This window comes from Moschus berezovskii, chromosome 10, assembly GCF_049115385.1.
Source record: "Moschus berezovskii isolate FMDL1 chromosome 10, NW_MosBer_1.0, whole genome shotgun sequence".
Taxonomy (NCBI): domain Eukaryota; kingdom Metazoa; phylum Chordata; class Mammalia; order Artiodactyla; family Moschidae; genus Moschus; species Moschus berezovskii.
The window spans coordinates 73321486-73349332 of record NC_142469.1 but is presented as its reverse complement, the minus strand read 5'-3'; the positions used below and the strand labels follow the sequence as shown (position 1 = coordinate 73349332).

Here is a 27847-nt window from a genome sequence, read left to right as displayed (position 1 = left end):
TCTCTTTGGGGATGTGGTTAAGCCAAAAGTCTTGAGATGGGGAGAGTATTTTGTATTATTCATGTGGACCCTGCATGTGGATATAATCACAAATACCTTTCCTAGAAGCTCAGACGGTAATGAATCTGCCTGCAATGCACGAGACCTGGGTTCGATTCCTGGGTCAGGAAGATTGCCTGGAGAAGGAATGGCCACCCAATCCATTATTCTTGCCTGGGAAATCCCGTATAAGTAAAGGATTGGAGGGATTTGGCTACAGAGAGAAGAGGAAAAGGCAGTGTGAACTGTGAAATAGAGACTGGAGTAATGTGGCCACAAGCCAGCGGATACCAGCCGCTAGGAGATAATAGAAAAGGCAAGGTACTGATTCTCCCCTAGAGCCTTTGGAGGAAGTATGTCCTGGTACCACCTTGATTCCAACCCAGTGATTCTGATTTGGAACACCTGGCCTGCAGAATCATGAGAGAATAAATTTCAGTTATTTTAAACCTATACTTCTGTGGTAATTTGTTACAACAGTCTTAGGAGACAAAGGCATTTTTATTGTCTGCTTCTATAATGAGAAGGCTAATCTCAAGATACTTTTTGTCAAGCCTTCTCTGACAAGTAAACAAAACAATGTGGAAGGATATAGGATTGAGAGGTATTTAATGTATTTATTTGGAAGGACAAATGTAGAAGTGTCATTTGTTTTGATATTTACTTTGTTGAATGACTTTCTGGCTTCATAGCTTCAACTTCTGATTTTGCATTTTATTAACTCAGTGTTGATAAGTGACATGTCTGTTTGTAAACAGCATTGTAATAGGAATAATTGAATGAGAATATTCTTTCATAATGACTTACTTTGATTCCAAGACACTTTTAAAAATTATTTGAAATAAGAAAACAAATAAAGCAATTTGAGTGTATAATTGCAATTTTATAATAGGTTTAGCTCTAGAATAATGAATATAAGTCATTAATTGAAAGTTAATTGGTAACATCAGCAAAGTTCATCTTGTATTTTGGGGACTGCACGCTTCAGTTGATACCTAGTGTACAATTGGGATTTATTCACACCACACCTCTGGGTCTGATAGTGTATTAAGTTATGAAGAATATTAATATTGTTCTGCAGAACAATTACTTGTTCATTTGCTAACTGATTAAAATTCATGCATAATTTATTGAAATGAATAGAGATTTTATAAATAAGCCTCCTTGTTCTCAAGGGGCTAAAAACAAAATGCATATGCTAATATGAGGCAACTTTTTACCTCCAACATGAAATTTAATATGTATTGGTATATTAGTCTCATTAATGTTAGGTTTCACTTATAATCATGCTGTTAATCAATGTATATGTTTTTAAGCCTCTCTGAATATTGCCACAGTTCCAAATTTGAGCTAGTGCTTTGATTACTGGACTGCCCTCTTGTTGACTTGACCATAGTAAGTGAGATGTAAAACTGATCAGAATGAATTATTGCCCTCTTTGGTCCAAGAACATGATTACATCAAACTCAGTTCTTCATGTAGACAAAACACTAGTGTTGAATATTAATTTTCGGGTTTAAAATTTTATGCTCCTTGGCAGAAACAAAACAAAGCAAAACAGCATCAAATATAGGGCTTGTTGACATGGCTTAGAAATGTAAAGTCTTTTAAAATTCTTATAATTATTCCTAGTGCGCCAATGAGGAAATTATAATGCTAAGAAATCTAATAACATGTGCAGGTTTACTCAGCTAGTAATGTATGCGTTTTAAAAACTAGATCTCTTGACTTTAAATTTCATTTTCTTGTACATGTCTTTTCTCTAAAGGTAGAAATGATAGAAGAAACATTATGCTTTACTTTTTCACTTGTTTCTAATAATATGTTTTGTATCTTTCCTCTTCTGTTCTCCTTTTTTGTTTTCTCCTTTATTTTCCATGACAATAATGTGCAGGGTTGTGATGGTTGATGTTTTACATTCAATGTATACTTATTAGATCAGGTTTCACCCTACCCATAAATTTATAGATTAATCCCAATGTTTGTTATGTATGATTCATTTGGCAAATTATTCCATCATGTTAAATGTCAGACCTCTGCAGGTTATTGTTCAGCTGTGATATTAGTGAGGCATTGCTGCTCTGGGTTAGAATCCCAGTAAGCTGTGAATTTAGTATCATTTCCTACTTAAATTAGTCAGTACATGAGCCATCTGGAATGAAAACAAACATTACAGATAGGAGGCAGCTCAATTTATTCGCAAAATATAGACTGCTGCTTAAAATATGTGCAAAATTTAGATAGTCTGGGAAGATATTTGCATTTTTTCTATTACATTCATTTCTCTATTCAGTTTCATTTTAGTTTAAGATTTAGAAAATATATCAACTCTCTCTTTATCTACCAAAACTTTTGTAAACTTGAAATATAAAAGTTGTTTGACTAGTTGCTAAAATTTCATGGTATGAATTGTCCAGCTTTATTTTGTTTAGCTGATACATGAAAATTCTAAACTATTTTGGTATTATTTAGATTTTTTCTTCTGTAGCTTCTCAATGGAATTCAGCTGTGAAATTGTAAATATTAGTTCACCCTATACCGAATTTTGAATATATGTTGTTGAAAAGAATTTTCAAACCATTAGAGATTTTGTACTTAAAATTTATAAATCAGGTGTTAAGAACTACCTTTTGGCTAAGATCAAGTGTAGTATCTGTTCTTATCAGTTTAATAATTTTAAATGTAAGCAGTTTATAAAGCTCATGGTCCCAGGTGGCTCAGACAGTAAAGCATCTGCCTGCAAGGCAGGAGAGCCAGGTTCAATTCCTGGGTTGGGAAGATTGCCTGGAGAAGAGAACGGCAACCTGCTCCAGTATTCTTGCCTGGAAAATTCCATGGACAGAGGAGCCTGGCAGGCTACAGTCCATGGGGTTCCAAAAAGTCAGACAGGACTAAGTGATTAACACTACAATACTAATTTGTATAGCATATAAATAATCTTAATCTGAACTTTATTTTCACTTTAAACAGGAGCAGTAGTGAAGCACTAGTTCATATGATTTTACTGATAACTAGTTTGAAAGCTGTTGTGTAATGATTCTTGATGTGAGTGACTTTATATTCTTCAAGTCATTTGGGCAGAAAAAAAACTAGTGTACTTCTCCCTCCAACATCTGATATTTTTAATCTCAGTATCTATTTTGTACATAGCTCTCAATTTAGAATGATGAATTTGCTGATTTATTATATCTCCCTTGCCGTGTTATATGAATATCCAATGTGTAGGATAGCTTAGCAGTTAGTAATTACTCAATAAATATTTGTCATATGAATTTTGGAGGAAGATTCTTGAAAATTAACCTGTATAGAGGTTTAGTCTAGCTTGTTTTATTCTTCATGTTAGGGATGTTTGTAACACAAGGGTTCATAAGGTAGAAACTACACATTGGAGTTTAAAGGCAAATTCTGGGCTACAACTGGAAAACTGTACCAGAAGTATAAGTTTTTTTTTTTTCCAGTGTTGTATTATAAGCATTCATTGCCATTAAAATAGGAAATCCAGTTTAAGAAAATATCAGCCGTATTTTCTTGTTTCTGTCTTCTCCTTGAGATGAAGGGGTGGACTCCAAGAGAAGGATTGTGTGGTTGCATTTAATAGCATTTCTTCATATAATTTGCTTTAACTTTTTAAAGAAGACATCTTTGAAACAAAGATTAGCACTTTCCCTCAAAATCTTTTGGCTCCCCAAGAAGTGTTCTTTCTGAGAATTAAAGAAGCTTCTACCTGATCGCAGTGTACTAATTAGAGTTCATATGGACAGAGCTAAAGCTATGGGATCTTTCATAAAGTTCAGTATCAAACTTCACCTGTATTGTTGTTAAAGGGAAATAGTTCCCTAATTCATTATTTATCATATTCATAATTTCAAAAATTGATATATTGTTTCCCAAAATTTCCTTCTAAGATATTCAAGATTAAATTGCAGTGTACCTTTGACATTTGAGTTTAATATTTGATGCATCGCCTTATCACATGCTCCTCCCAAAGGCCAGTGACATGTAATGATTTGTGATTTTGCCTCTCTGTCAATTTCCGTTTATTATATTGAATGTTAGATATATGGAAACAAGTCATCACTCCGCATTAGCTCCTGAGTTCAACGTTGCTATGCCTTCTTTTCATTTCATCTGCAGGAAGTCTGCAGAAGTTAAAGAAAAAAAAAAACAACAAAAAAACCCAGCAGGAACAAAAACATGACTTGGCCATATTTTATGAACAAAATAATTTGTTATAGCAGTATTCATTAATTTGAAGGTTTGTCAAGATGTTAGTTCCTCAAGAATGTTAATGATCAACTGTACTGTGTTTAGTAGTTATCTATCTCTAAATATTTTCTTTTTATTTCCCTTGGTTACAGTGTCTTTACAAATTTATCTCCTGGAGAGGCATGTTTTTAATTAAAAAAAAACAGCAACTTGTGGTGAAAGGGTCATATCCCATCTGTGAAAGTATTTGCTCTTTAAAAATAAAGTTTCCAGACCACTCATCCCCAGTTTTCTTTGAAATATTTATTATGAACTCCTAAATAGAATAGTCCTTAAACCTTTAGACTTCAAGAGATATATCTATGCATTATAGTCTTTTGGATTTTTAGCTAATGAGATTGTACATTTGTCTCTCCTAGAACCACCGAGACCCATTGCTCCTCCCCAGCTACTAGGCGTTGGACCTACATACTTGCTGATTCAACTAAATGCCAACTCCATCATTGGCGATGGTCCTATTATTCTGAAAGAAGTGGAGTACCGAATGACATCAGGGTCCTGGACAGAAACCCATGCAGTCAATGCGCCAACTTATAAATTATGGCATTTGGATCCAGATACCGAATATGAGATCCGTGTTCTACTTACAAGACCAGGTGAAGGTGGAACGGGGCTTCCAGGTCCTCCACTAATCACCAGAACCAAATGTGCAGGTAAGACTGAAGAGCAGGCTACTTGGACCAGTGAAGGAATCTAGCATAAGACATAATATTCTTTAAAATTTCTAATTATTTGGTACATGATTAGTCATATTATTCTAAGATTTTCAGAGTATTTGGTAAATTGTAGCCTCAATTATGTCATAAATTTCACTGATTTAAGGGCAGTGTGAATGTTTCTTTTTTATTATTATTATGAATCTACAGTCTTTTCTTGGATGGTAATTTTGCTCAGCTTTCTTGTATTTAGCCCAAAATCTCTGATTGATGCCAGTGAACATATTATTGAGAGAGAAAACCTTCACAGTTCAAGCAAGTGTTGAGTACCTTTCTACTATGTGCAAATTGTCTTTCTTGATAATTTTGTTATGGTCAGTGCAGAGACTATATCTGATAATACACATAAGAATAGTTACTCTGAGTCAATCCTCAGTAAAGTCTATTCAGAAAATCCTGTTGAGGATTAACGCAGCAGCTTGAGACCCAGCTGTAAAATACAGAGGTTTTTCTTAGGTCTTTAAGGCTTGTATTGTCTTCCTCATGCCTAAAACAGAGTGGTGAAAATAATAGCATATGGAGAAAACATTAAGAAATAATGAAAATTGAAATAAAAAGTACTGTATAAACATGCATCCTGTTCCTTGTTGCAATGTATTGTTATAATCAGAGAAGTCATTAGCTATTTATTAAATTCACTGAAAAGTTTTTCTAATTTATTGAGTGCACTTTTATTATACTATTTATTTTATTGTTTAATTGTTAAAAATAGTTTAATTTTTTAATTTAGCTGAAAGAGATTTTTCTTTCTGTCAGTCATTATGTTGAAACACCTGCAGAGTTAATTCATAGGTCTGTATGTCTTGAACATTTAAAGATTTAGGTTCTGAAAATTGAAAACTAAGAACATAGGCATCTATGAAAATGTAAATGCCTATAATCTTTGACATCTGTTTAACAGTTAACAATATTCTGAGGCTACCCACCAAGAGTAATGATCTAACATTAAAGTAAAATTCATGCAATTACCTAATGTATTATCATCCCTAAAAATATTTTATTCTGACTCAAGTTTTATGTTTTCATATTTATATATTTCCTACATAAATATTGAAAGATGCTCACTCATAGGAAGCTTTACTGCTGAATTTTTAGTCTCAGATTTAAACAATAGAGTTTACTAATTTGCTGATTGTGTCATATGTTTATCTTGTGATTGGAAAAATAGCTTAATCCTGAAGACATTTGGTAAGTTTCTGAGGCTCAGCCTAAATCACACAATTTGCTTTTCACATTTTCAGTACAGCTAAGTCTTTTCATTTTAAGTAATGTGACAAATTATTCTTATTGTAGTAGATGAATTTCCTGTGGGGAAAAGCAAGTTGACTCTACAACCTCAACTAGTCAGAGAAATAATTTAAAAAGGAACCTATATGGAAACTGAGAAGTGACTCACTCTTCCAAAATTGATATCCAGTGGTAACATAAAATGAGAAATGGTGGGATCTGTTTTACTGGAGAAATTGTCTACACATATTTTCTGATAAAATTACCTTTCTCTCCCTTTACATTTAATCCTTACAAGGTATATACAAATTAAAGTAATAAATGTTAATTTACTGTTCAAGTGAACTTCCTCTTGATTTCTGGGCCCAAACTTCTTTCTTTTAAATATCTCATCTGCCTTATTTTTTACCAAAATAGATCCTTAAAAATTAGCAGTACCATACAATGGATTGTTAATATAATGTAATTTTTTAACCTAGAAATTATTTGAAACTGGTCATTGGTCTGAAGGCCAATGGAAATTACAAATAAATGAAATTGTGTTTTAAGGCTAGTTATGCTGTATTAAGTGGCTGGAAACAACATTTTGGGGAGCATTGATTTATCCCTGTTGAATGCTTATGTTCAGAATGCCTTTTGAGCTGAAATAAGTAAAACTGTGACTGTAAAGTGCTTTGAGGTATTTTACTTTGAGAATAACCTTATCTTTGTGGGAGGGGATAGAGTAAGAATAACTTATGCCCATAGCTGCTTTCAAATTTTTAAATGTCTTGACATTTTGAAATTATATTGGTCTTTTTTTGATATGTTATTTGAAAAAAACATTTAATTTGTGGGCTCTGTGGCATAAAATGGTATCAAGCTCATTCACTTGCAGTTTTACTTCAACCATAAAAAAGTTTGTTTTTGAAACTATCTTTCACATGTGGTGAGTCTTTGTCACATATCTTTATTAATTTATTAATGTTCTCATAGGTGTGTTTGATGTAGGTTTTATGGTAAAAAGTGCTTATAGACTTGATTTTCAAGTACATTGTAGACTGGAGAGAAACTATGGTTACTGTTTTTTAGGAATGTCTACTAATCGTGCTCTCTTATTAGCAAAAGAGGGAAAACTTATGGAATTAGATGTTCTATTAGCTTTTAAATAATCTCTGAAAGCAGAAGTTAGGTATAACTGATGACTATCATATATCTAAATGCAGAGTCAGTATAGGTTAAAATTATGATGTCCGTCTACTTCCCCTCTTCAAGAGTCCTTTCCCCGAGTTTAAGATCCCTCAGACCCTACCAGCGTGAGTATCATCACTGGACTCAGTCTGGTGTTTTATAGCAACAGAACAGAATACAACTTATGCGGACTATGATATTCTCTGATAGTTAGTACAAAAGTTCTTCATAATCTGGGAAAATAATCCCTTTGAGATGACAAAGATAACTTTTGGAGTTCTCATCTAATTCTATTAAATTGTATAAACTCTGAATATTGGTTCTGAGAACTGTACAAAAAAGATCTTCACGACCAAGATAGTCACGATAATGTGATCACTGACCTAGAGCCAGACATCTTGGAATGTGAAGTCAAGTGGGCCTTAGAAAGCATTACTACGAACAAAGCTAGTGGTGGTGATGGAATTCCAGTTGAGCTATTTCAAGTCTTGAAAGATGATGCTGTGAAAGTGCTGCACTCAATATGCCAGCAGATTTGGAAAACTCAGCAGTGGCCACAGGACTGGAAGAGGTCAGTCTTCATTCCAATCCCAAAGAAAGGCAATGCCAAAGAATGCTCAAACTACCGCACAATTGCACTCATCTCACACGCTAGTAAAGTCATGCTCAAAATTCTCCAAGCCAGGCTTCAGCAGTATGTAAACCGTGAACTCCCAGATGTTCAAGCAGGTTTTAGAAAAGGCAGAGGCACCAGAGATCAAATTGCCAACATCCGCTGGATCATGGAGAAAGCAAGAGAGTTTCAGAAAAACATCTATTTCTGCTTCATTGACTATGCCAAAGCCTTTGACTGTGTGGATCACAATAAACTGTGGAACATTCTGAAAGAGATGGGAATCCCAGACCACCTGACCTGCCTCTTGAGAAACCTGTATGCAGGTCAGGAAGCAACAGTTAGAACTGGTCATGGAACAACAGACTGGTTCCAAATAGGAAAAGGAGTGCGTCAAGGTTGTATATTGTCACCTTGCTTATTTAACTTATATGCAGAGTGCATCATGAGGAACGCTGGGCTGGAAGAAGCACAAGCTGGAATCAAGATTGCTGGGAGAAATATCAATAACCTCAGATATGCAGATGACACTACCCTTATGGCAGAAAGTGAAGAGGAACTCAAAAGCCTCTTGATGAAAGTGAAAGAGGAGAGTGAAAAGGTTGGCTTGAAGCTCAACATTCAGAAAACAAAGATCATGGCATCTGGTCCCATCACTTCATGGGAAATAGATGGAAAAACAGTGGAAACAGTGTCAGACTTTGTTTTTTTGGGCTCCAAAATCACTGCAGATGCTGATTGCAGCCATGAAATTAAAAGACGCTTGCTCCTTGGAAGGAAAGTTATGACCAACCTTGATAGTATATTAAAAAGCAGAGACATTACTTTGCCGACCAAGGTCCGTCTAGTCAAGGCAATGGTTTTTCCCGTGGTCATGTATGGATGTGAGAGTTGGACTGTGAAGAAGGCTGATCGCCGAAGAATCGATGCTTTTGAACTGTGGTGTTGGAGAAGACTCTTGAGAGTCCCTTATACTGCAAGGAGATCCAACCAGTCCATTCTAAAGGAGATCAATCCTGGATGTTCATTGGAGGGACTGATGCTAAAGCTGAAACTCCAATACTTTGGCCACCTCATGAGACGAGTTGACTCACTGGAAAATACTCTGATGCTGGGAAAGGTTGGGGGCGGGAGGAGAAGGGGACGACGGAGAATGAGATGGCTGGATGGCATCACCGACTCTGTGGACATGAGTTTGAGTGTACTCCGGGAGTTGGTGATGGACAGGGAGGCCTGGCGTGCTGTGATTCATGGGGTCGCGGAGAGTCGGACACGACTGAGCGACTGAACTGACTGACTGAAACCATTCCATTTTAAGAAATATTGCTAGAATGCCATGTTGTAGGGTAATGTTTTACCATTAGTATCATCTGGTTGAATATTTTTGTTTTGAAATAGCTATTTTAATGCATTCTACATGTTAGATCCCCAAGAAGCCTTGAAGATAAGTATAAGTTTTTTTAGCTCTATGTTTGTCTGATATCAATTTCACATGAATTTTTTATAAGTAACAAATAAGGTGATGATGACTTCCTGCCTCTCAGAAATTCTTATTTTTTTATTTTGGTTTATCACAGAGGAACAATTCTTGCCTGCTAGATACCTATCAGAGAGTAATTAGTTTATATTTACTGTCTTAAAAATGCCATTTTAATATAGTTAAGCCTTTTAAATTTTACTTCTGGCAATAGTAATTTTTTTTCTTGGCAGAAATCTATCAATAAATAATTTTACAGCAAGTTAATGAGTTGGTTTTATTTATGTGTGTTAATGAGTAGATTTTATATTTTAAATATAAAGTGTAGATTTTCGTCATTCAGTATTGACTGATGCTGCCTATAATTACTTGGATATTATTATCCCAATTTTGTAGCTGGTGAATGTAAGACTTAGGAAAAACAAAGTAAAAAACAATGATTTGTCTAACCTTCAGCCAACTGGGCAACTGGGGCTCATACCTATTTTCTGGTACTTGAAAAACTGAATTCTTTCCCCTTTTGCTCCTACTATGGACATTTTTTTTCCCCCTTTCAGAAGACTGTAGCATGGATATATGAAAGCATGGTATCTGGGAGGGAAGCACATTTTTATAAAATAGAATCTGCATGGCTGAATTATTCCTTGAGAAAACATAGCTTAATATTTGCAATTTCAGTTTTATTAAAAGCGCAATTGATTAGTGTGCTTAACACTCAAGCATACACTCTTGGAAATATTTTAAACAGTTAAAGAAGTGTAAAATATGTTTTACTCTATCCTTTTCTGAAAACGTTCGGCCTAGTTGCCAAAACATTTCTTTGTTTTCCTTCTGAAGTACATTAAAATCATTTGCTAAGTACAAATTACCTGCTTCAGGGTCACTCAAGTTAGGAGAGGTGGTAATTACAGCCTCTGGTGGCTGTAGCCAGCTATACTTGCCTCATTCTTCTCTATGTGCCTGAGGGTATGATTACTTCACTGTTAGCTTACAGCCTGACCCATGTTATTGTTCACATAATGCTTTTTCAAGCATTTTATACATTTTAAAAAATGTATAAATGTGAAGTTGTCTTAAATGGGAAGTAATTCAAAAACTCCATTGAACAATCAAAGAAAGCACACTTGTTTTTTCAGAGTGTCTATCCCCTGGGTATGCCATCTGGTATTGAAGCTGAGAAAAATACAGTTTTCTCTTTCTCTTATTAAATGGAAATAAAATATGCCATCATCAGAAATTGTCTGCATTGCATGTTTTGGCAATTGCATGTTAAAATTGCTCTTTTAGATTGCCTTCTGCTTCTGGGTAACCCATTGTGGCACTGCTTTATGATTAACTGACATTTTAGCAGAATCTCCTTTATAGGGAAGGTCAAGAGTTCAGGGTGTCCATAACGTAATATATTTACACAGTTGGGAAAGCTACTCTCTACTCATATTGAAGTTCAGTGCTCTTGGCAGTTTTCATTGAAACATGTAGATCTATGAAGCAGTGAAAAAAGAGTGTGTCGTATTTTAAATGTAAGCGTTTACTCAAACTGTTTTTGCTCTCCTAAGTCCAAAATGGAAGAAAACAAAACAAAACAATACTCAGGCATACACCAGAAACAGCAAAGTATGGAATTAAATTTTGGCCTTTTGGCTGTGGTAACATCAGCAAAATGGAACCATATATTGATTTTTATTGTGGTCAAAGATAGTTATCAGTCACAGCTATTCATCACTGAAACTCAGCCTTGCGGTTAAACAAAAACTAAATTATATAAACAACTCTGTAAGAATTGGTATGGTTTATCAGTGTAAGGATGCCATACTATTTTATTTCAATTAAAGATTTTTATCAGCGTTTGTTTTAAAATTTTTTGAAATTTATTGATTTCTTATATATGATCTTTATATGAATTCTTTATTGTTTTTGAATTTTAAAAGGTTATTATTATTGAAGTAAAAATTACAAAGATAAAATGTCATAAGAAAAGTAATGGAAAACAACATTTCTTCAATTTTCTTAAAAATCTAAAAGGGTTTAAAAAAACCCTTAAATTTTTTTTTTCTCTTTTAGTGAGTAATAAGTGATATTGTTTTTCAGATTCTATAGGGAATATTTCAGTTTGAAAGACATTTATCTATTCAGAGAAAATTCTGTTGGCTTTTTTGTTTGTTAACAACACTGGGTTATATACTAAGTCTTCAAAGCTATACAAGCAGTTCCTTGCACTTCAGTTCCTAGTAGTCACAAGGGACAGCCCTATAAACAAAGAGGAAAATGCAAAGTGAAAGGAGTTTAGAGGAAGAATTTCTTCCTCCTTTGCAAGAAAGCGTTTTAGAGAAGCTATCACCAGGAAAGGATGGTTTTTAAGCTGGATCTTAAAAATTGACGATGAGTTTTTAAAGCAGAAACAACAGAAAATAGAAAGAAAAGCATTGGCTGACTCTGAGCTGTGGTAGAATTGAAGCTGTGGGTGGGATGTGGCCAGGGTTAACATAACCCAGACTGCTCTTCTGTTTTTAAGAAGCAGACTGACACGACTGGATTTGCTTTTAGAAAGATCATATCATCTCTGTGGAAGAGGAGTTAGAACTTAGGAAAGACTGGGAGTAGAAACAGCATGAACATGTGCTTATAATCTTAATTATATTGACTGTAATCTGCTCTATAGCATGTCTCTCTTATTTTAGATCAGAAATGAAAAAGCTATAAACTCCTAGAAAATATTATAATTTCTAATAATCAAGAAAGTTCTTTTCATTACAGGGATTTTAAAAACTAACTTACTTTAATTGTTTGATTTACTTTTCAAGTATGTGGCTCAACCAGTGCATTAATACGCATGCAGAATCCATGGTATAGCACATTATTTTAGAGGAGAAAATTATGAAGGATTAGAGAGAAATTCAAGAGCTATTGTGTATTTGATGGCATATTAGGACTTTCCTGGTGGCTCAGACGGTAAAGCCTCTATCTACAATGCAGGAGAACTGGGTTCGATCCCTGGGTCGGGAAGATTCCTTGGAGAAGCAAATGGCAATCCACTCCAGTACTCTTGCCTAGACAATTCCATGGACGGAGGAGCCTGGTGTCCATGGGGTCGCAAAGAGTCGGACACGACTAAGCGACTTCACTCACTTGTTAATTTCATAAATTTTTTGAGGTCAGAGTTGCATACATAGCCACACTGAAGACTGCAAAATATACAGTATTAATAAGACAGGATTCCTACTCTTCAGGAACTGCCTGTCTAGTGTTAGGACCATAATGACAATAAAAGTATAATAAGTGATATAATAAAAATACAAAGCAGTTTGGAACTCCAGAGATGAGAGGATTAATTTCTGACTCTAAAACAATTTTTCTCAAACAATAAGTTTGAAAACACTATCACTGTTTCCTAAACACAGCTGGATTAACACTTCTCTGGGGAGCCTGGTGGGCTTCTGTCTATGGGGTCACACAGAGTCGGACACGACTGAAGTGACTTAGCAGCAGCAGCAGCAGCAAGCCTTATCCCCAATTCCTTAACTGTGAAGTAATGCATAAAACAATGTGAGGCCAGTAGTCACCATAAGTACAATTTGCCTTCTCTTTTTCTTGTTCTGTTAACACATAGGAACTATATGCACAGATGGAGATATTATATTGAAAATATAATTCACGTTCCTAATTCAAGTTTATGAAAGTATTTGTGTAGTTGCTTTTGATTCTCTGTGTTTCATGGATTATAGAAATGTCACTCTAAATTTCAATGGAGAGAGAGATTGACATAATATAATCAACTTCTGTTAACTCTGCTAATTGTCAATAATGCTAGGAACCCCCAGCCTAAGACTGATGGAAGTTGAACAAATATGAAATGCTCTTTTCCACTGCACGTTTTGGTTCTTCTCAGGCATGGGATGTACACTTCATGGCACATTTTCTTCTAGCTGTGTCATTAACTAAATAGAGTTGGGTTGCTTGCAGCTTGAAATTGTCTTCTTTTGACTTATTTGGTTGCTAGAAAGCATTTGGTAACCAGTAAAAATGACATTCTTTTAGTTTATCCACAGTTCTTTACTACATGCTGAGTCTGTTAGCAGTGTCATTGAGTACTCTTATTGACTTCATTTGTTTCTATTGAATTTTAAATATGCAATAAAGCTGACAAGTGGAAATGATTTGAGTAACAGCATCAGTTCCATTAAATGTCCTGGATATTCCCTGTGGTCCTAGGTCTTTTAGTTGATATTAGGAAGTAGAAATAGAAATAAAAATTTATTAATAATGTCAAATGATAATCAGGTCGGAATGTCTGAAGAAGAAACCGGTGCAGGTAGAGTTAAGAAACTGTGGATCATGTTGGTCTTCAGTGGTGCCAGTGTGGTTACACTGGTGTGTAGAATAGTCCTTGATTTTATTCCTTTTTAACGTGATTTTCTTTCTCTGTCTTCAGTTGTCACTGTCTGTTTAATTCCTTCTTTGAATTATATATATTTTTTTCTCTCGGATATAAAAAGCAAAATTTTTAAAATCAGGATTTGGCAAAAGTATTGCAGCCACATTTTTCTTGGGAATGTTTGATGGGGAGGAGTATAGATTATTGTTTTGGGAATTCACTTATTTAGAATCATTCTAGTTTTAATTACCATTTTTGAAGAGTGTTGGTCATTCTATATAATATCTTGAATGGAAAAAATTACTTTATAAAGGTGTATCTCATTATTCTTAATTTAACTTTACTCTTAAGAAAATCTGAGGATGAGATCATCATATTAGAGTTTCACTTTTTGATCTTCAGTGTCTTCGTATAAGATACTGCCTTATAGCTAATAATTGCTATAAGGATGATTTTTCCATCCTTTTCTATTTGTACTAACTTGTGTATAAACTACAGGCTTCCCCAGTGGCTCAGCAGTAAAGAATCTGCCTGTAATGCAGGAGACTCAGGAGAAGCAGGTTCAATCCCTGGGTTGGGAAAATCCCCTGGAGGTTCTTGCCTAGAGAATCCCATGGATTGAGGAGTCTGGTGGGCTACAGTCCATAGGGTCACAAAGAGTTGGACAGAACTGAACTGAACACCCAGGCATGCACCATACAGAGGAGAAGAAAAGCATAATCCAAGGAAAGATAATGAGTGAATTTTAATCTCAAGTATTGTAAGTAACATTATACTATGTGAACTCAATAAAAAATGAACTTCAAAGGGCAGAAATTCATGCCTTTCATTCATCCTAAGCAAGATATGTGCAAATTCAGCTGTCACTGCATATGATATGGCCTAGAAATCATTGAGTGATGTCCATTTTAATTGTCTCAGCCAAATAATATGAGCCAAGTTTGAATTTAAATAGCTTATCTTTTATTCTCTGGACTTTGTTACTGTTTCCCACCTCTATGTAGTCCTTCATGAGTTCCGTTCCGTTCCGTCGTATCCGACTCTTTGCGACCCCGTGGACTGTAGCCTACCAGGCTTCTCTGTCCATGGGATTCTCCAGGCAAGAATACTGGAGTGGGTTACCGTTTCCTTCTCCAGGGTATCTTCCCGACCCAGGGATCGAACCCAGGTCTCCCGCATTGGAGGCAGAGGCTTTAACCTCTGAGCCACCAGGGAAGCCCCCACCTCTATGTAGTCCTTCATGAGTAAAGAATAATAATCAAGCAAAAAAAGTTTGTTTTTACCTGATACTTTATTTTTAAGAAGGTACTGTTAAAATATGTGAACATCATATTTTTGTACTAATATTACATGTGATTCGATAATACTTTTGTATTTATAATACAAAACACATACCTTTATTTTAACATTCACACACAGTCATACACACACACATATATAAAATAGACTCCTCTTTTAAAAGTAAATATAGAGAAAAGTGAAGTAACTAGTGTGCCAATTATTAAGGATTTCTTAATAGCACCATATGCATAAGATACTTACTCAAAATTCAGGTAACATTTATTGGAAGTCATATCGCTTTGCTAGACCTTTTTCTTCTCTAAGATATATCTTACAGGTAAATAGAGGTGTGGATATCTAGTTTTGAAGTATACATGGCAGTAATCTTTGAAAAGCTTGTTTATATGCTTTATATGAATTTGTAACTCTATTTGCCATCCAGTAAATTATAACACTAAAAGAAGTTTAAGGATATATTTTAGATGTTTAATTTCTCCAATACTAAACAATACAGTCTTAAGGTATTATTCATTTTATCACCTTTATATATGGCATTTTAAAGCATTTGGGAAAACTTCATGTAACTTAAAAACAAATTGGCATATTGATGAATATGTGAACTTTGGACAGATATTGGAGCTCTATCTAGTAGTTAAAGAACTACAATATGAAGATGGCAATAACTGTTCCCTCACCACGCATTATCATGAAATCATATTGCTGTAGGCCATGATATTTTTTATAAACAAATTAATATACATCAGATTATTAACATAGACTCTCTGATGGTTTGGGTCAGCAATTGTGTTTTCCTTGATTTAGTCATTAAATTTTGAACTCCTACCAGCACTGTGAAAGAGCTGGGCTTAAAGTAATGAAAAGATGGCAACTTTTCTTGCCTATCTTATTTTTAAAAGAAAAATTAACAGGTGATTTAGTTAACTTCTTATCACAAGTGAAAATGTAGAAACTGGCTCATCATTCTATGTAATTTTCTTAAATAGATTTTTTCCCCTGTATTTCTACATCACATAAAATACATCAGTAGGATACAGAACTCTGCTTATTTTTGAAAGCAACAGCGAGATAAGTTCTTCTCTAAATCCTCCTTCTCTCTGGATCAGATAATTGTTTAATTTCTGCCTCCTTTTTGTTTCTGGTTTACTCTTCACCAAAAGAAACTCATTTTTGTAAGGCTAAGCTCCAGCAATGAACCAGTTACTTTTACAAAAGGTCAGCTCATTGAATTAAATTAATACTTGATTTTCTCAGCTTAAAGGAACCAGTTTAGGTTTTCTTTTAACATTTTTACAGTCAATTTCAACAAATCTTTAGAAATTATATAACTAACGGATTGGGGGCAGGAGAAGAAGGGGATGACAGAGGATGAGATGGCTGGATGGCATCACCGACTCGATGCACCTGAGTTTGGGTGAACTCCGGGGGTTGGTGATGGACAGGGAGGTCTGGCGTGCTGCGATTCATGGGGTCACAAAGAGTCGGACACGACTGAGCAACTGAACTGAACTGAACTGAAGGGATACTAAAAAGCAGAATTATTGTTCCAGAGTTACCTTTTGTGTTTCTCCATTCTCTCCTCTGGTGAATTTTGCGTCATAAGTATGTGTGTATACTCGGCACTTGTCTGCTCTTTAATACAACCAACATTGTTTTGTTTAGAAGCAGAAAATGTGACACGGGAGCACTAACTATCCCTAAGCTTGAGATTTTTGGAGGTTCTTTACTAAAGTCCCAGATTTTGTGAAGACTTCATTAGAATTTACCCACCAAAATAGTTTTTTATAAATTATACATAAGAAAGCATTCCACTAAATTTGACAAATAGAATTTTCTTTAAAAGCACTCTTTTTCTTATTTATTGTTATTGAAGTATAGTTATTTTACAATGTTGTTAACTCTTGTTGTGTTAAACATCAAAGTGTTTCAGTTATACATTATACATGTGTGCATTCTAAGTCTCCTCAGTAGTTTCCAACTATTTGCGACCCCATGGACTGTAGCCTGCCAGGCTCCTCTGTCCATGGAATTCTCCAGGCAAGAATACTGGAGTAGGTTGTCATGCCCTCCTCCAGGGGATCTTTTTGACGCAGGGATGGAACCCATATCTCTTGCGTGTTCTGCATTGGCAGGCGGATTCTTTACCTCTTATTACCACCTGGGAAGCCCATACTTTATGTATACGTTCTTTTTAAAATTTTCTTTTCCATTATGGATTATCATAGCATTTTTTTACTTGGAGGATAATTGCTTTCAATGTTGTTTTGGTTTCTGGTGTACAGCAATGTGAATCACCCATAAGTATACATATATCCCTTGTTGAGCCCCACAGTGTTTATACATTTTTGTCATTTTTGTCAATACAATATTACTTTTCTCTATGCTCATGCTTTTTCATTAAGATATATACAATTTATTTTACATTCTGTTTATTTTATTTACCATGACATTAACTGATTTCCTTGTTTCTACAGGACATTCTAACCATCATCTTTAATGATTGCTTAATATTCTATTGGATATATGTGCTAGAATATATTTAACCATCCTATTAGTGAAAGAAAGCTTAGGCTAATGCCAATGATTGGCTATTGTGAATGTGGGTTATGCATTTGCTTTTTTCTACATGATTGAAAAGTTCTTGACACATACTCTTCAATTTCTCTGTGAGTACTGTATTAATGCACTTTACTGGATCAGCAAGGGCATGCATGCCATTTTAGCACAAGAAAGTACTTTATAATTAATCAAGTCCATGTCCCCCATTTATCACTGTTTTGGGCACTGGGACTCAGTGAGGTGATCTGACCAATATTTTGCTATTATTAGATAAGAAAACCAAGACTATCATTCAGATTGCATTTCTTGTCCTCATTTGCATGAATGTCTCCTACAGGTCAGATAATACTGTAAGTGCTGCTGCTGCTGCTGCTAAGTCGTTTCATTCGTGTCCGACTCTGTGCGACCCCATAGACGGCAGCCTACCAGGCTCCGCCGTCCCTGGGATTCTCCAGGCAAGAACACTGGAGTGGGTTGCCATTTCCTTCTAGTCATTCTAAAATGAAAATTCTGCTCTGTAGCCACTCAAAATCTGGGAATCATGTTCATAGTAATTCCGATGCACTGAGTACTTACTATGCACAACACACTGGTATAAAGTCTTAGATTCAAATCCATGCTGCCTTGAATGCATATCTTTGCTGAGCTGCCTAGAAAGGTCATCAGATTGGCTTGTGTGTAAATAATTAGACAAATAAGTGGCATGAGAGATATGCTTTTAGTCTATGGAAGAATAAAGGAGCCTTGAAGTAGGAGTAAAATTTCATGAAGCAGCAGATCGTGAGAATTAGCAAGTATCAACTGAAATTTGTGAGTCAGTAAAATCTAGATTGAATGCTGGCTCTAATATTTACTGATGGGCAAGTAAAATCTCTCCAATATGTCATATTGTCATGTATAAAAATAGTGATCTATAATTGTACCTGCCCAATTTGCCATTTGTGAGATATCAGCCAGGTGTTAAAGCTGAGAAATGACTGTTAAATTTTCAGGAATTTTGCCAGTGGTTTTAAAATTATTATTAAAAAATAAATCACACAAAATTTTACAGATATATCAATTATCCTTTAAATAAAAGTAATACATACTCAAAGCTTCCTAATTATTTTAACATGTTGAATTACTATCTGTATTCTTGAGGCTATTGATGTCTATTTTATCTGTATGTTGGAGATATAATGACACACTAATGCTCATCTCTTCCGGTTATGTCTTGAGAAGCTTAAAACTATCGTTGGAGTATTTGAGCATGGAGACTCACAAATGCTACAGATCAGGGCTTTGTCCCTCACGATCTCTTCTGCTTTCTAGAGATCCAAAATCATGTTGAAAGTGTTAGACATTTTCCAGCACACTGCTAGAGATAATGCGTGTAAAGTGCTTCCTTAGCACAGATGCAGCAGCCCACAGTAAATATTAGCCTTTTTTACTTAACAAGCCATTACATTAAAATACCCTTTTTTCTGAGATTTAAAATGATTATAAACATGTAGACTATCTGAAAGTGTTATGAACCAAATACCCATATATCTACCACTACAAGTTTTCTTTCATTGTTATTTGCTATATCACACATCTATTCATCTTTCCAACTTTTTCTTTGTCCATCTTAGTCTTTTAACATTATTTTAATATATTAGAATATTTTGCTCAAGGGAGTGATTTTAAAGATTAATTAGTTTGAATGTTTTTATTAAAATGTTTAGAATGGTTTGACTTTTAGAAATATTTCTCTAGTGGTAGTTTGGGAAAAGGATTGAAAGGAAATTTCAGGAGATTTAGAGCTTTCTATTTGATGGACATGAGTTTGAGTGAACTCTGGGAGTTGATGATAGACAGGGAGGCCTGGCGTGTTGTGATTCATGGGGTCGCAAAGAGTCAGACAAGATTGAGCAACTGAACTGAATTGAATATCATTCTAGGCAAAAATTGATCAGTGCTTGAACTGAAACAGTACAAATAAGGATTCCAGTACTGAGGCAGAGTTGAAAGAGATTGAGAGATGCAATCTGTAGAATTTTGAGTCATACTGGAAGGAATTCTAGCTTGGAAAATTAAGGAATAGTGACAAGTTTTAACTTGATGAGGTAAAACGTAGGGAAAGTGTTAGTAGGGAGGTTGCTCTGTTTGGTATAGTCATGGGTCCACAGTTCAGTAGAGAGGATAAAGAACAGGATTTATAGATTGGGCATCATCACCATTTCATTTCGTGATTTTGGAGTAGTGGGTATGCTTTCCTTGAATTAAAAATTCAAGTAAATTTTGTTCAACCACTTTTAAAAAACCATACACTTTTTCAGGGTGTTGAATTATACTGGATAACTTAGTATCTTTTTGGATTAGTGAAACTGTGAAATGATTTTATGTAGAACCAATAAAAACAAAAACATATAAGAAGGCTATTTTTTATTTAAAAATGCATTAAACTTGATCAGTATATCCTTTAAAAAGACTGGTTAGTTTGTCGAATTGTGAATTCCATAGTTGCTTTTTAAGCATTCCCCATAATGGTTAGCTTAGAGCATTATGCTAAAGACAGAATAAAAATGTGGTTTCATGTTGGTTTTTGTCAACTGATCCTTGGTGAACTTGCCAAGGATCTGTTGAGTGCACTTTTGTCTCCTTTCTCATCTGCTCTCTTACCTCCTTTGATACCTCATCTCAAAGATTCATGGTGCTTTTATGCAGAAGGCATGCCCATCAGGTAGCTCCACACCTTAAAAGGAAAGGGTCATGAATATATGTGGGAAGGATTAGTCTCAGAGGGTGCATGGTCATTCTTTGGGTTTCTAGTATGGCTAAAAATAGTTGTGTAAACACTGATACGCTATTAGAACTTCAAGTTATAACAACTTATTTTTTTTCAATTTTGTATCAAAGTCTATTCCTGAGTGCTTTGAGAATCAACTAAAATAATTATTCTGATTCTTTAAAAACTCAGTTCAGAAACCTCTGTAGTACAGATTTAAATAACTAGACATTTCAAGGATTTTCACCAGAACAGATGAAATAAAGTACCTATTTATTTCAGCAAAGAGCAGAAAGTAAGTGTTTCTTTGTCAGATTTTAGTGGAATGTTCTTATAATCTAAAAAGTAGGTCAGCAAGACTGAGAGTGTATTATAAAACAGCAGTACAAATATCTTCTTAAGGAAATGACTTTACAATTACCTATTATTAACACAAAAATGTAGAATTTTTAGTGATTGATCCCTTAAACTCTTCCTTAGTCTTTGAATATAATGCTAATTATATGGGCTAGGTTAATTGGATTTCTACTTTTTTTTTTTAAGCTGGTCACTTTTTCTCTGTTACAGTATTTTGTAATTTTGTGAATAATCAGTAAGCCTTAAAGCTCTGTTCTAATTATTTATGTGAAAAGATTTCACATGAATTACAATTTCAGTCAAAGGATTCTCAAGATACATTCTAAAGTTGATTAATAATTCTTTTATTATCTTTTAAGGAGATAAGCTGGTATCCACCTCTACTATGAAATCAACTCTGAGAGAAAGTTTCAAAGTTGGAAATCTATTAAGCTTCTAGAAATATATTTTGACAGAAACATATATACATATATTTGTAACAATAAAGTTAAAAAGTGGGTAATATTACTACTATTTTAAATTTAAAATCAAGAATTGATCTGATGAAACATTTGGGAGTTATAAATATTCTTTTTCTTAAGAGGGTATAATCACAGCCTTTTAATATACCTGTCATCAAAAGTCTGGATAATAAAGAAATGAATATAGGCCTGCATGCAGCAGAACAGTCGAACAGAGATGATGCTCCCATATTACAAACATTACACAGTATTTTAGTTTTCATGGGACTAGTAAAGCACTTATTATATTAAGGTTGTTAGCAATGAATACTGCATATTTGTTCAGTTAAAAATAGGTCCTCAACCTGGACAGGTGATATTTAAGGAGTTGGAGTGAGAAATGATTTGGCAGTGTAACAAGGCATGTTACAAGTACCTACGTTGAAAGGAAAGAAGAAGAGATAGACATTTCCCATTACTACCTACTGTTAAGGTGCTCACAATATCCCCTAAACAACCTCATGCTTGTGGCAATAATCATGCACTGTCATTCCTTGTACTAATATAAAAGTGCAGTTCAATCTTTTTGACAAATACTGCATCACCTCTAACTTGGCAAATTTTCATCACTCAGACCCAGTTGATGTATATATAGGTTGTGACACTCTGGCTAAAGTGACTTTGGACTAACTGTATTGAGGAAAGTAAAATTTTACTTAAAGTGTTACTTTTTTGTTCTGTTTTCCTTTTCTTGTCCCCCCACTGTAGCCTACCCTCACTATTGCCTAGAGTTCAAATTCATTCTACTTCCTTGTTCCTTTGTAAGCGATATCATTATATACAGAAAGCATCATAGTGAAATTGAATTACAATTTCAGTCAAAGGATTATATGGCTATATGTTGTTGTTCAGTTCCTAAGTCCTATCCAACTCTTTCAGACCTCATGAGCTGCAGTACACCAGACTTCCCTGTCTTTCACTGCCTCCAATGTTTCCTCAGACTTACATCTACAGAGTCGGTAATGCCATGTGACCATCTTATCCTCTGTTGTTCCCTTCTTCTCCTGCCCTCAATCTTTCCCAGCATCAGGTTCTTTTCCAAGAAGTTGACTCTTCATATCAGGTGGCAAAGTTTTGGAACTTCAGCTTCAGCATGATTCCTTCCAATGAAAATTCAGGATTGCTTTTGTTTAGGATTGACTGGTTGGATCTTCTTGCTGTCCAAGGGACTCTCAAGAGTCTTCTCCAACACCACAGTTCAAAAGCAACAATTCTTCAACACTCAGCCTTCTTTATGGTCCAGCTCTCATATCCATACATGACTACTGGAAAAACCATAACTTTGACTATATGGATCTTTGTTGGCAAAGTGATATTTCTGCTTTTTAATATGCTGTCTAGATTGGTCATAGCTTTTCTTCCAAGGAGCAAGCATCTTTTAATTTCATGGCTGCAGTCACCATCTGCAGTGATTTTGGAGGCCAAGAAAATAAAATCTGTCACAGCTTTCACTGTTTCCCCTTCTATTTGCCTTGAATTGATGGGACTGTATGTTTTTTTTTAGTTTTGTGAATGTTGAATGGATGTGTGTAATTTGCTTCTTTGTTTATATATTTTGTCAGTTGTGTGTGTGTGCATCTGTGTCCACATGCAACTGTATACAATCAAAGGGATTGACAGAAGTTTTGCTTTCTTACTATAGCTCTATATCTAAAAAGACCTATTGTATAGCTTCTATAACCTTAGCCTCTTAGAGTTATGGTCTTTGAGTTGGTGTGATGTATGTACAAAAAACAAAGGCTTTTTGCTTTCATGATTTTATATTACAGGTTTTATACTCCTAAAATGTCCTTTGCAATCATGCCTGGTTTAGAAATAGTTGTCTTACTTTCTTTCTTCTTTAGTTGCCTCATCTGTATCTCTCACGGAGAGAAAATGAATGGTTGATTATGTTATTACTTTAAAAAATGACACATGAATTCTAAGTGTTAACTCCCAAAATGGCACTCCTGAAAAAGAGGTCATTTCTCTGGTTACTTAATATACCAGGTAAGATATGTTTGCATTTTAAATAAAGTACTGAGTTAGGAAATATTACCTTTAAAAATGTTGACTAAAGTCAATAGTTTTTCTAAACTATTTTAGAAACATAGAAAAATTGTAGAGGAATTGTCCTTGTCTTCAGTCTCCTTATCATTCTTTCACAGAAGAGTAGCCTGTGTTGAGTAAATGCATAACAAGAATAACAATTAGCAAAATAAATTTATATGTGATTTTTATGTAATTTAGAAATTAATGATCACACTCTTTTTTCATAGCAAAGTAAAAGTGAAGTTGCTCAGGTGTGTCCTACTCTTTGTGACCAATAATTAACTTTTGCGGAAAAATTTTTGGTATTGTTCTTAATGTGAACTTCTTTGTTTAAGATTTATTTCACTTGATGGAGTGCATGCTATCAAAAACTATATTATTGTAATGCAAAGTCAAGTGGTCCTTAGGAAGCATCACTACGAACAAAGCTAGTGGACATGGAATTCCAGTTGAGTTACTTCAAATCCTAAAAGATGATGTTGTGAAACTGCTGCACTCAATATGCCAGCAAATTTGGGAAACTCAGCAGTGGCCACAGGACTGGAAAAGGTCAGTTTTCATTTCAAACCCACAGAAAGGCAATGCCAAAGAATGCTCAAACTACCGCTAATTGCACTCACATGCTAGCAAAGTACTGCTCAAAATTCTCCATGCCAGGCTTCAACAGTATGTAAACAGTATATGAACTTCCAGATGTTCGAGCTGGTTTTAGAAAAGGCAGAAGAACCAAAGATCAAGTTGCCAACATCCATTGGATCATCGAAGAAGCAAGAGAGTTACAGAAAAACATCTACTTCTGCTTTATTGACTATGCCAAAGCCTTTGACTGTGTGGACCACAACAAACTCTGGAGAATTCTTAAAGAGATGGGAATACCAGACCACCTGACCTGTCTCTTGAGAAACCTGTATGCAGGTCAGGAAGCAGTTGTTAGAACTGGACACAGAACAACAGACTGGTTCCAAATCAGGAAAGGAGAACATCAAGGCTGTATATTGTAACCCTGCTTATTTAACTTATATGCAATCATGGGAAATGCTGGGCTGGATGAAGCACAAGCTGGAATCAAGATTGCCAGGAGAAATATCAATAACCTCAGATATGCAGATGACACCACGCTTATGGCAGAAACAAACTACTAAAGAGTCTCTTGATGAAAGTGAAAGAGGAGTGTGAAAAAGTTGGCTTGAAACTAAACTTCAGAAAACTAAGATCATGCCATCTGGTCCCAATCACTTCATGGGAAATAGATGGGGAAACAGCAGAAACAGTGACAGACTTTATTTTTGGGGGCTTCAAAATCACTGCAAATGGTGACTGCAGCCATGGAATTAAAAGACGCTTACTCCTTGGAAGAAAAGTTATGACCAACCTAGACAGCATATTAAAAAGCAGAGACATTAGTTTGTCAACAAAGGTCTGCCTAGTCAAGGCTATGGTTTTGCCAGTAGTCATGTATGGGTGTGAGAGTTGGACTATAAAGAAAGCTTAATACTGAAGAATTGATGGTTTTGAACTGTGGTGTTGAAAAAGACTCTTGAGAGTCTCTTGGACTGCAAGAAGATTCAACCAGTCCATCCGAAAGGAAATCAGTCCTGAATATTCATTGGAAGGACTGATGTTGAAGGTGAAACTCCAATACTTTGGCCAACTGATGCAAAGAGCCGACTCATTAGAAAAGACCATGATGCTGGGAAAGATTGAAGACGGAAGGAGAAGGAGATGACAGAGGCTGAAATGGTTGGATGGCATCACTGACTCAATGGACATGAGTTTGAGTCAGCTCCAGGAATTGGCAATGGACAGGGAGGCCTGGCATGCTGCAGTCCATGGGGTCGTAGAGTCAGACATGACTTTGTGACCGAACTTAACTGAACTAAAAAAATTGGATTTTTTTTCCTTCCTATGTACCTAATTCTGTGTCATTTTGCTTTCTCACCAATTGTGTTGTGATGAAGTTTGAACATATATTTATTTATAAAGTTTGAACATATATTTATCAATAAATACATATATATGTTACTTATAATATTATATGTAATATTATACTTGTAGTTTTATACACAGAGCACAGGCTATATGTCTCATGGTAAACACTGGACTGATTTTAGCGTATATAAAACAGTATTGAAAGAGTCTTTATTTTATTATTTATATAATTACATATGATTATATGTGTTATTTATATTCTTCTTATCTTCAAAAACAATGTGAGATGGTTTACTGGAACATACAAGATTGAACAGAACAACAGAAATTGAAAAGTAACTTGGGGGTTAAAGGATACTAGGGGAAAAGAACAGATAGACTTAGGGGTTAATAAAAGTAAATAAACATTTATGTTATAGAACCTGGTGTTATTAGGGAGGCCATATTTGGTTCTGAATTTATTAGTAGTAAAGTAAAATCTCTATCAGTTAATAACTATGGTATTATTTATAATAAAAATCCCATTTATCAATCACTTATAACATTCTAAGAACTGTTCTCAGTATTTAACGCATAACTGTGTTGTTTAATTATTACAGTACGCTACAAAGTGGTGGTTTGTTAAGTTTTACATTTGCCAGAAAGGAGTCTCAGAGAATTTAAGAGTTTTGTCTCAGGTCACACAGCTATTAACTTGTTGAGCTGGGATGTGAATCTGGATACTTCTGACTCTAAGATAACAGAGTCTTATCCATATAAGTCATAGTTTTCATAAGATAACATAAGTTAGTTGCTTCAGAAAAATACACCTTGTCTTAATTTTTAAGATAAGAAAAGAAAAATTAGCTTCTCAGGAGCTCAGCATTGATTTAAGGATAAAATGGAATCTATCTGGAGGACTGTCTTTAATGCATATCCTGCAGGCAATCCTTTTGAGTATCTCTTTCCTCTTGTTGCTGCCAAATTATTTTGTCTTGAGGCTATGAGTAAATTGATTTTCTGAAAGCTATGTCTCCTATGAGCAGTTGATATTAAAGCCACAGGAAAACTTGCCGGTCAGAATTTTAGTTACTTTCTCCTCATTGAAATATAGAAAAACTACTCATATAATGGAGAGCTAACTTAGAAATTCATCTATCACACAGAATTTTGATAAATATCCAATTTTATATTACATAGTTTTAAACCATTTTCTCATAGGTGTTTTGCTTTTCTATCATCTGTTACCTCTTGAAGTATAATTGTTCTATTTCACAAACTTTTACAAAGATGATAAATTACGTTTTAGTTGCAGTAATTTTTAATACTTGAATATTTATTCATATGGTAATGAGTTTATAATAAATTTTATTGCTTATTTTATGAAACTGGAGATATTTTTGAGAGTTTGTCTTAGTGAAAGCAATGTAAAATAATGTAAAAATCATCTAACTAGTTGTTCTGAGTCTCAGTTATTTTACTTGCCTAGTCGTGTGTGCATTTTGGGTCTGCTTTGTATTACTTTATGTAGATATTTAAACAATAAGGTTAGTATTTCCTAGTGTATTTTTCTCTTGAATTTCTATCATAGTTTGAAAGGTTGAAATCAAGTATGCAAAAAAAAAAAAAACAGAAAACAAAATCACCAAATGTTATGTTATGCAGGAAAAAGATATCGATTATTAACTTTTGGTGAATTTCATTTTATGTATCACTTTCTATGTGTATGTGTGTGTATGTATGTATATTTGTGTAAAGAGGAAAAAGATAGAGAGGGGAAGGGTTAATGGTTGGATAAAATAATTTGTGAAGTGTATTCCATATGCACCGCTGCTGCTGCTGCTGCTGCTAAGTCGCTTCAGTCATGTCCGACTCTTAGCGACCCCATGGACTGCAGCCCACTAGGCTCCTCCGTCCATGGGATTTTCCAGTCAAGAGTACTGGAGTGGGGTGTCATTGCCTTCTCCGTCCATATGCACTAGTTCTTAACAATAAATAATTGTATATATTAAAATAGGAAACTGCTGCTGCTGCTAAGTCACGTCAGTCGTGTCCGACTCTGTGTGACCCCATAGACGGAAGCCCACCAGGCTCCCCCGTCCCTGGGACTCTAGGTGAAACTAAAATAATGACTGAGAGCTAGGTAAAATTTTCCCATCACAAGTGTTTCTTTCTTTCTGTTCTTTCTTTGACTTTTTTCTTCATGTAAGGTTTATTTAATGTAATGCACCAAAAAGTACTGGGTCATTTTCTCTATAGCAGTTCTAATAATAAGCTTGCACACATAGAATTTACACGATATCCATGAAAACATGTAGAAATGTACCTGTGAGATTTGAACAAGGAGTGTTATATTTGTTATTATGTGGGAAAACAAATCTAGACAATGAGGTCAGGTATGTTTTAAGGATCACAGAAAGTAAGAAAATGGATTACAGTAAATATTAAGTCATCAGAATCATTTTTGGAAATTCAGTATTGGATGGCAACTTGACTTTTTGCTATAAACATGAATATCCTAGTTTACTGCCACTAATTAATAATTAATAACATCTTATAAACAT

General features: G+C 34.9%; 1 protein-coding gene across 2 annotated transcripts in view; it reads left to right on the top strand.

The window, feature by feature from the left end:
* The window catches only part of PTPRK (protein tyrosine phosphatase receptor type K), a 643642-nt gene that overhangs the window by 389083 nt on the left and 226712 nt on the right, over positions 1-27847 (top strand). For both annotated transcript variants that reach the window (XM_055433578.2, XM_055433577.2), the window contains exon 7: positions 4665-4958. In XM_055433578.2, the coding sequence (XP_055289553.2) occupies positions 4665-4958 (294 nt within the window). The remainder of the gene's footprint in view (positions 1-4664; positions 4959-27847) is intronic.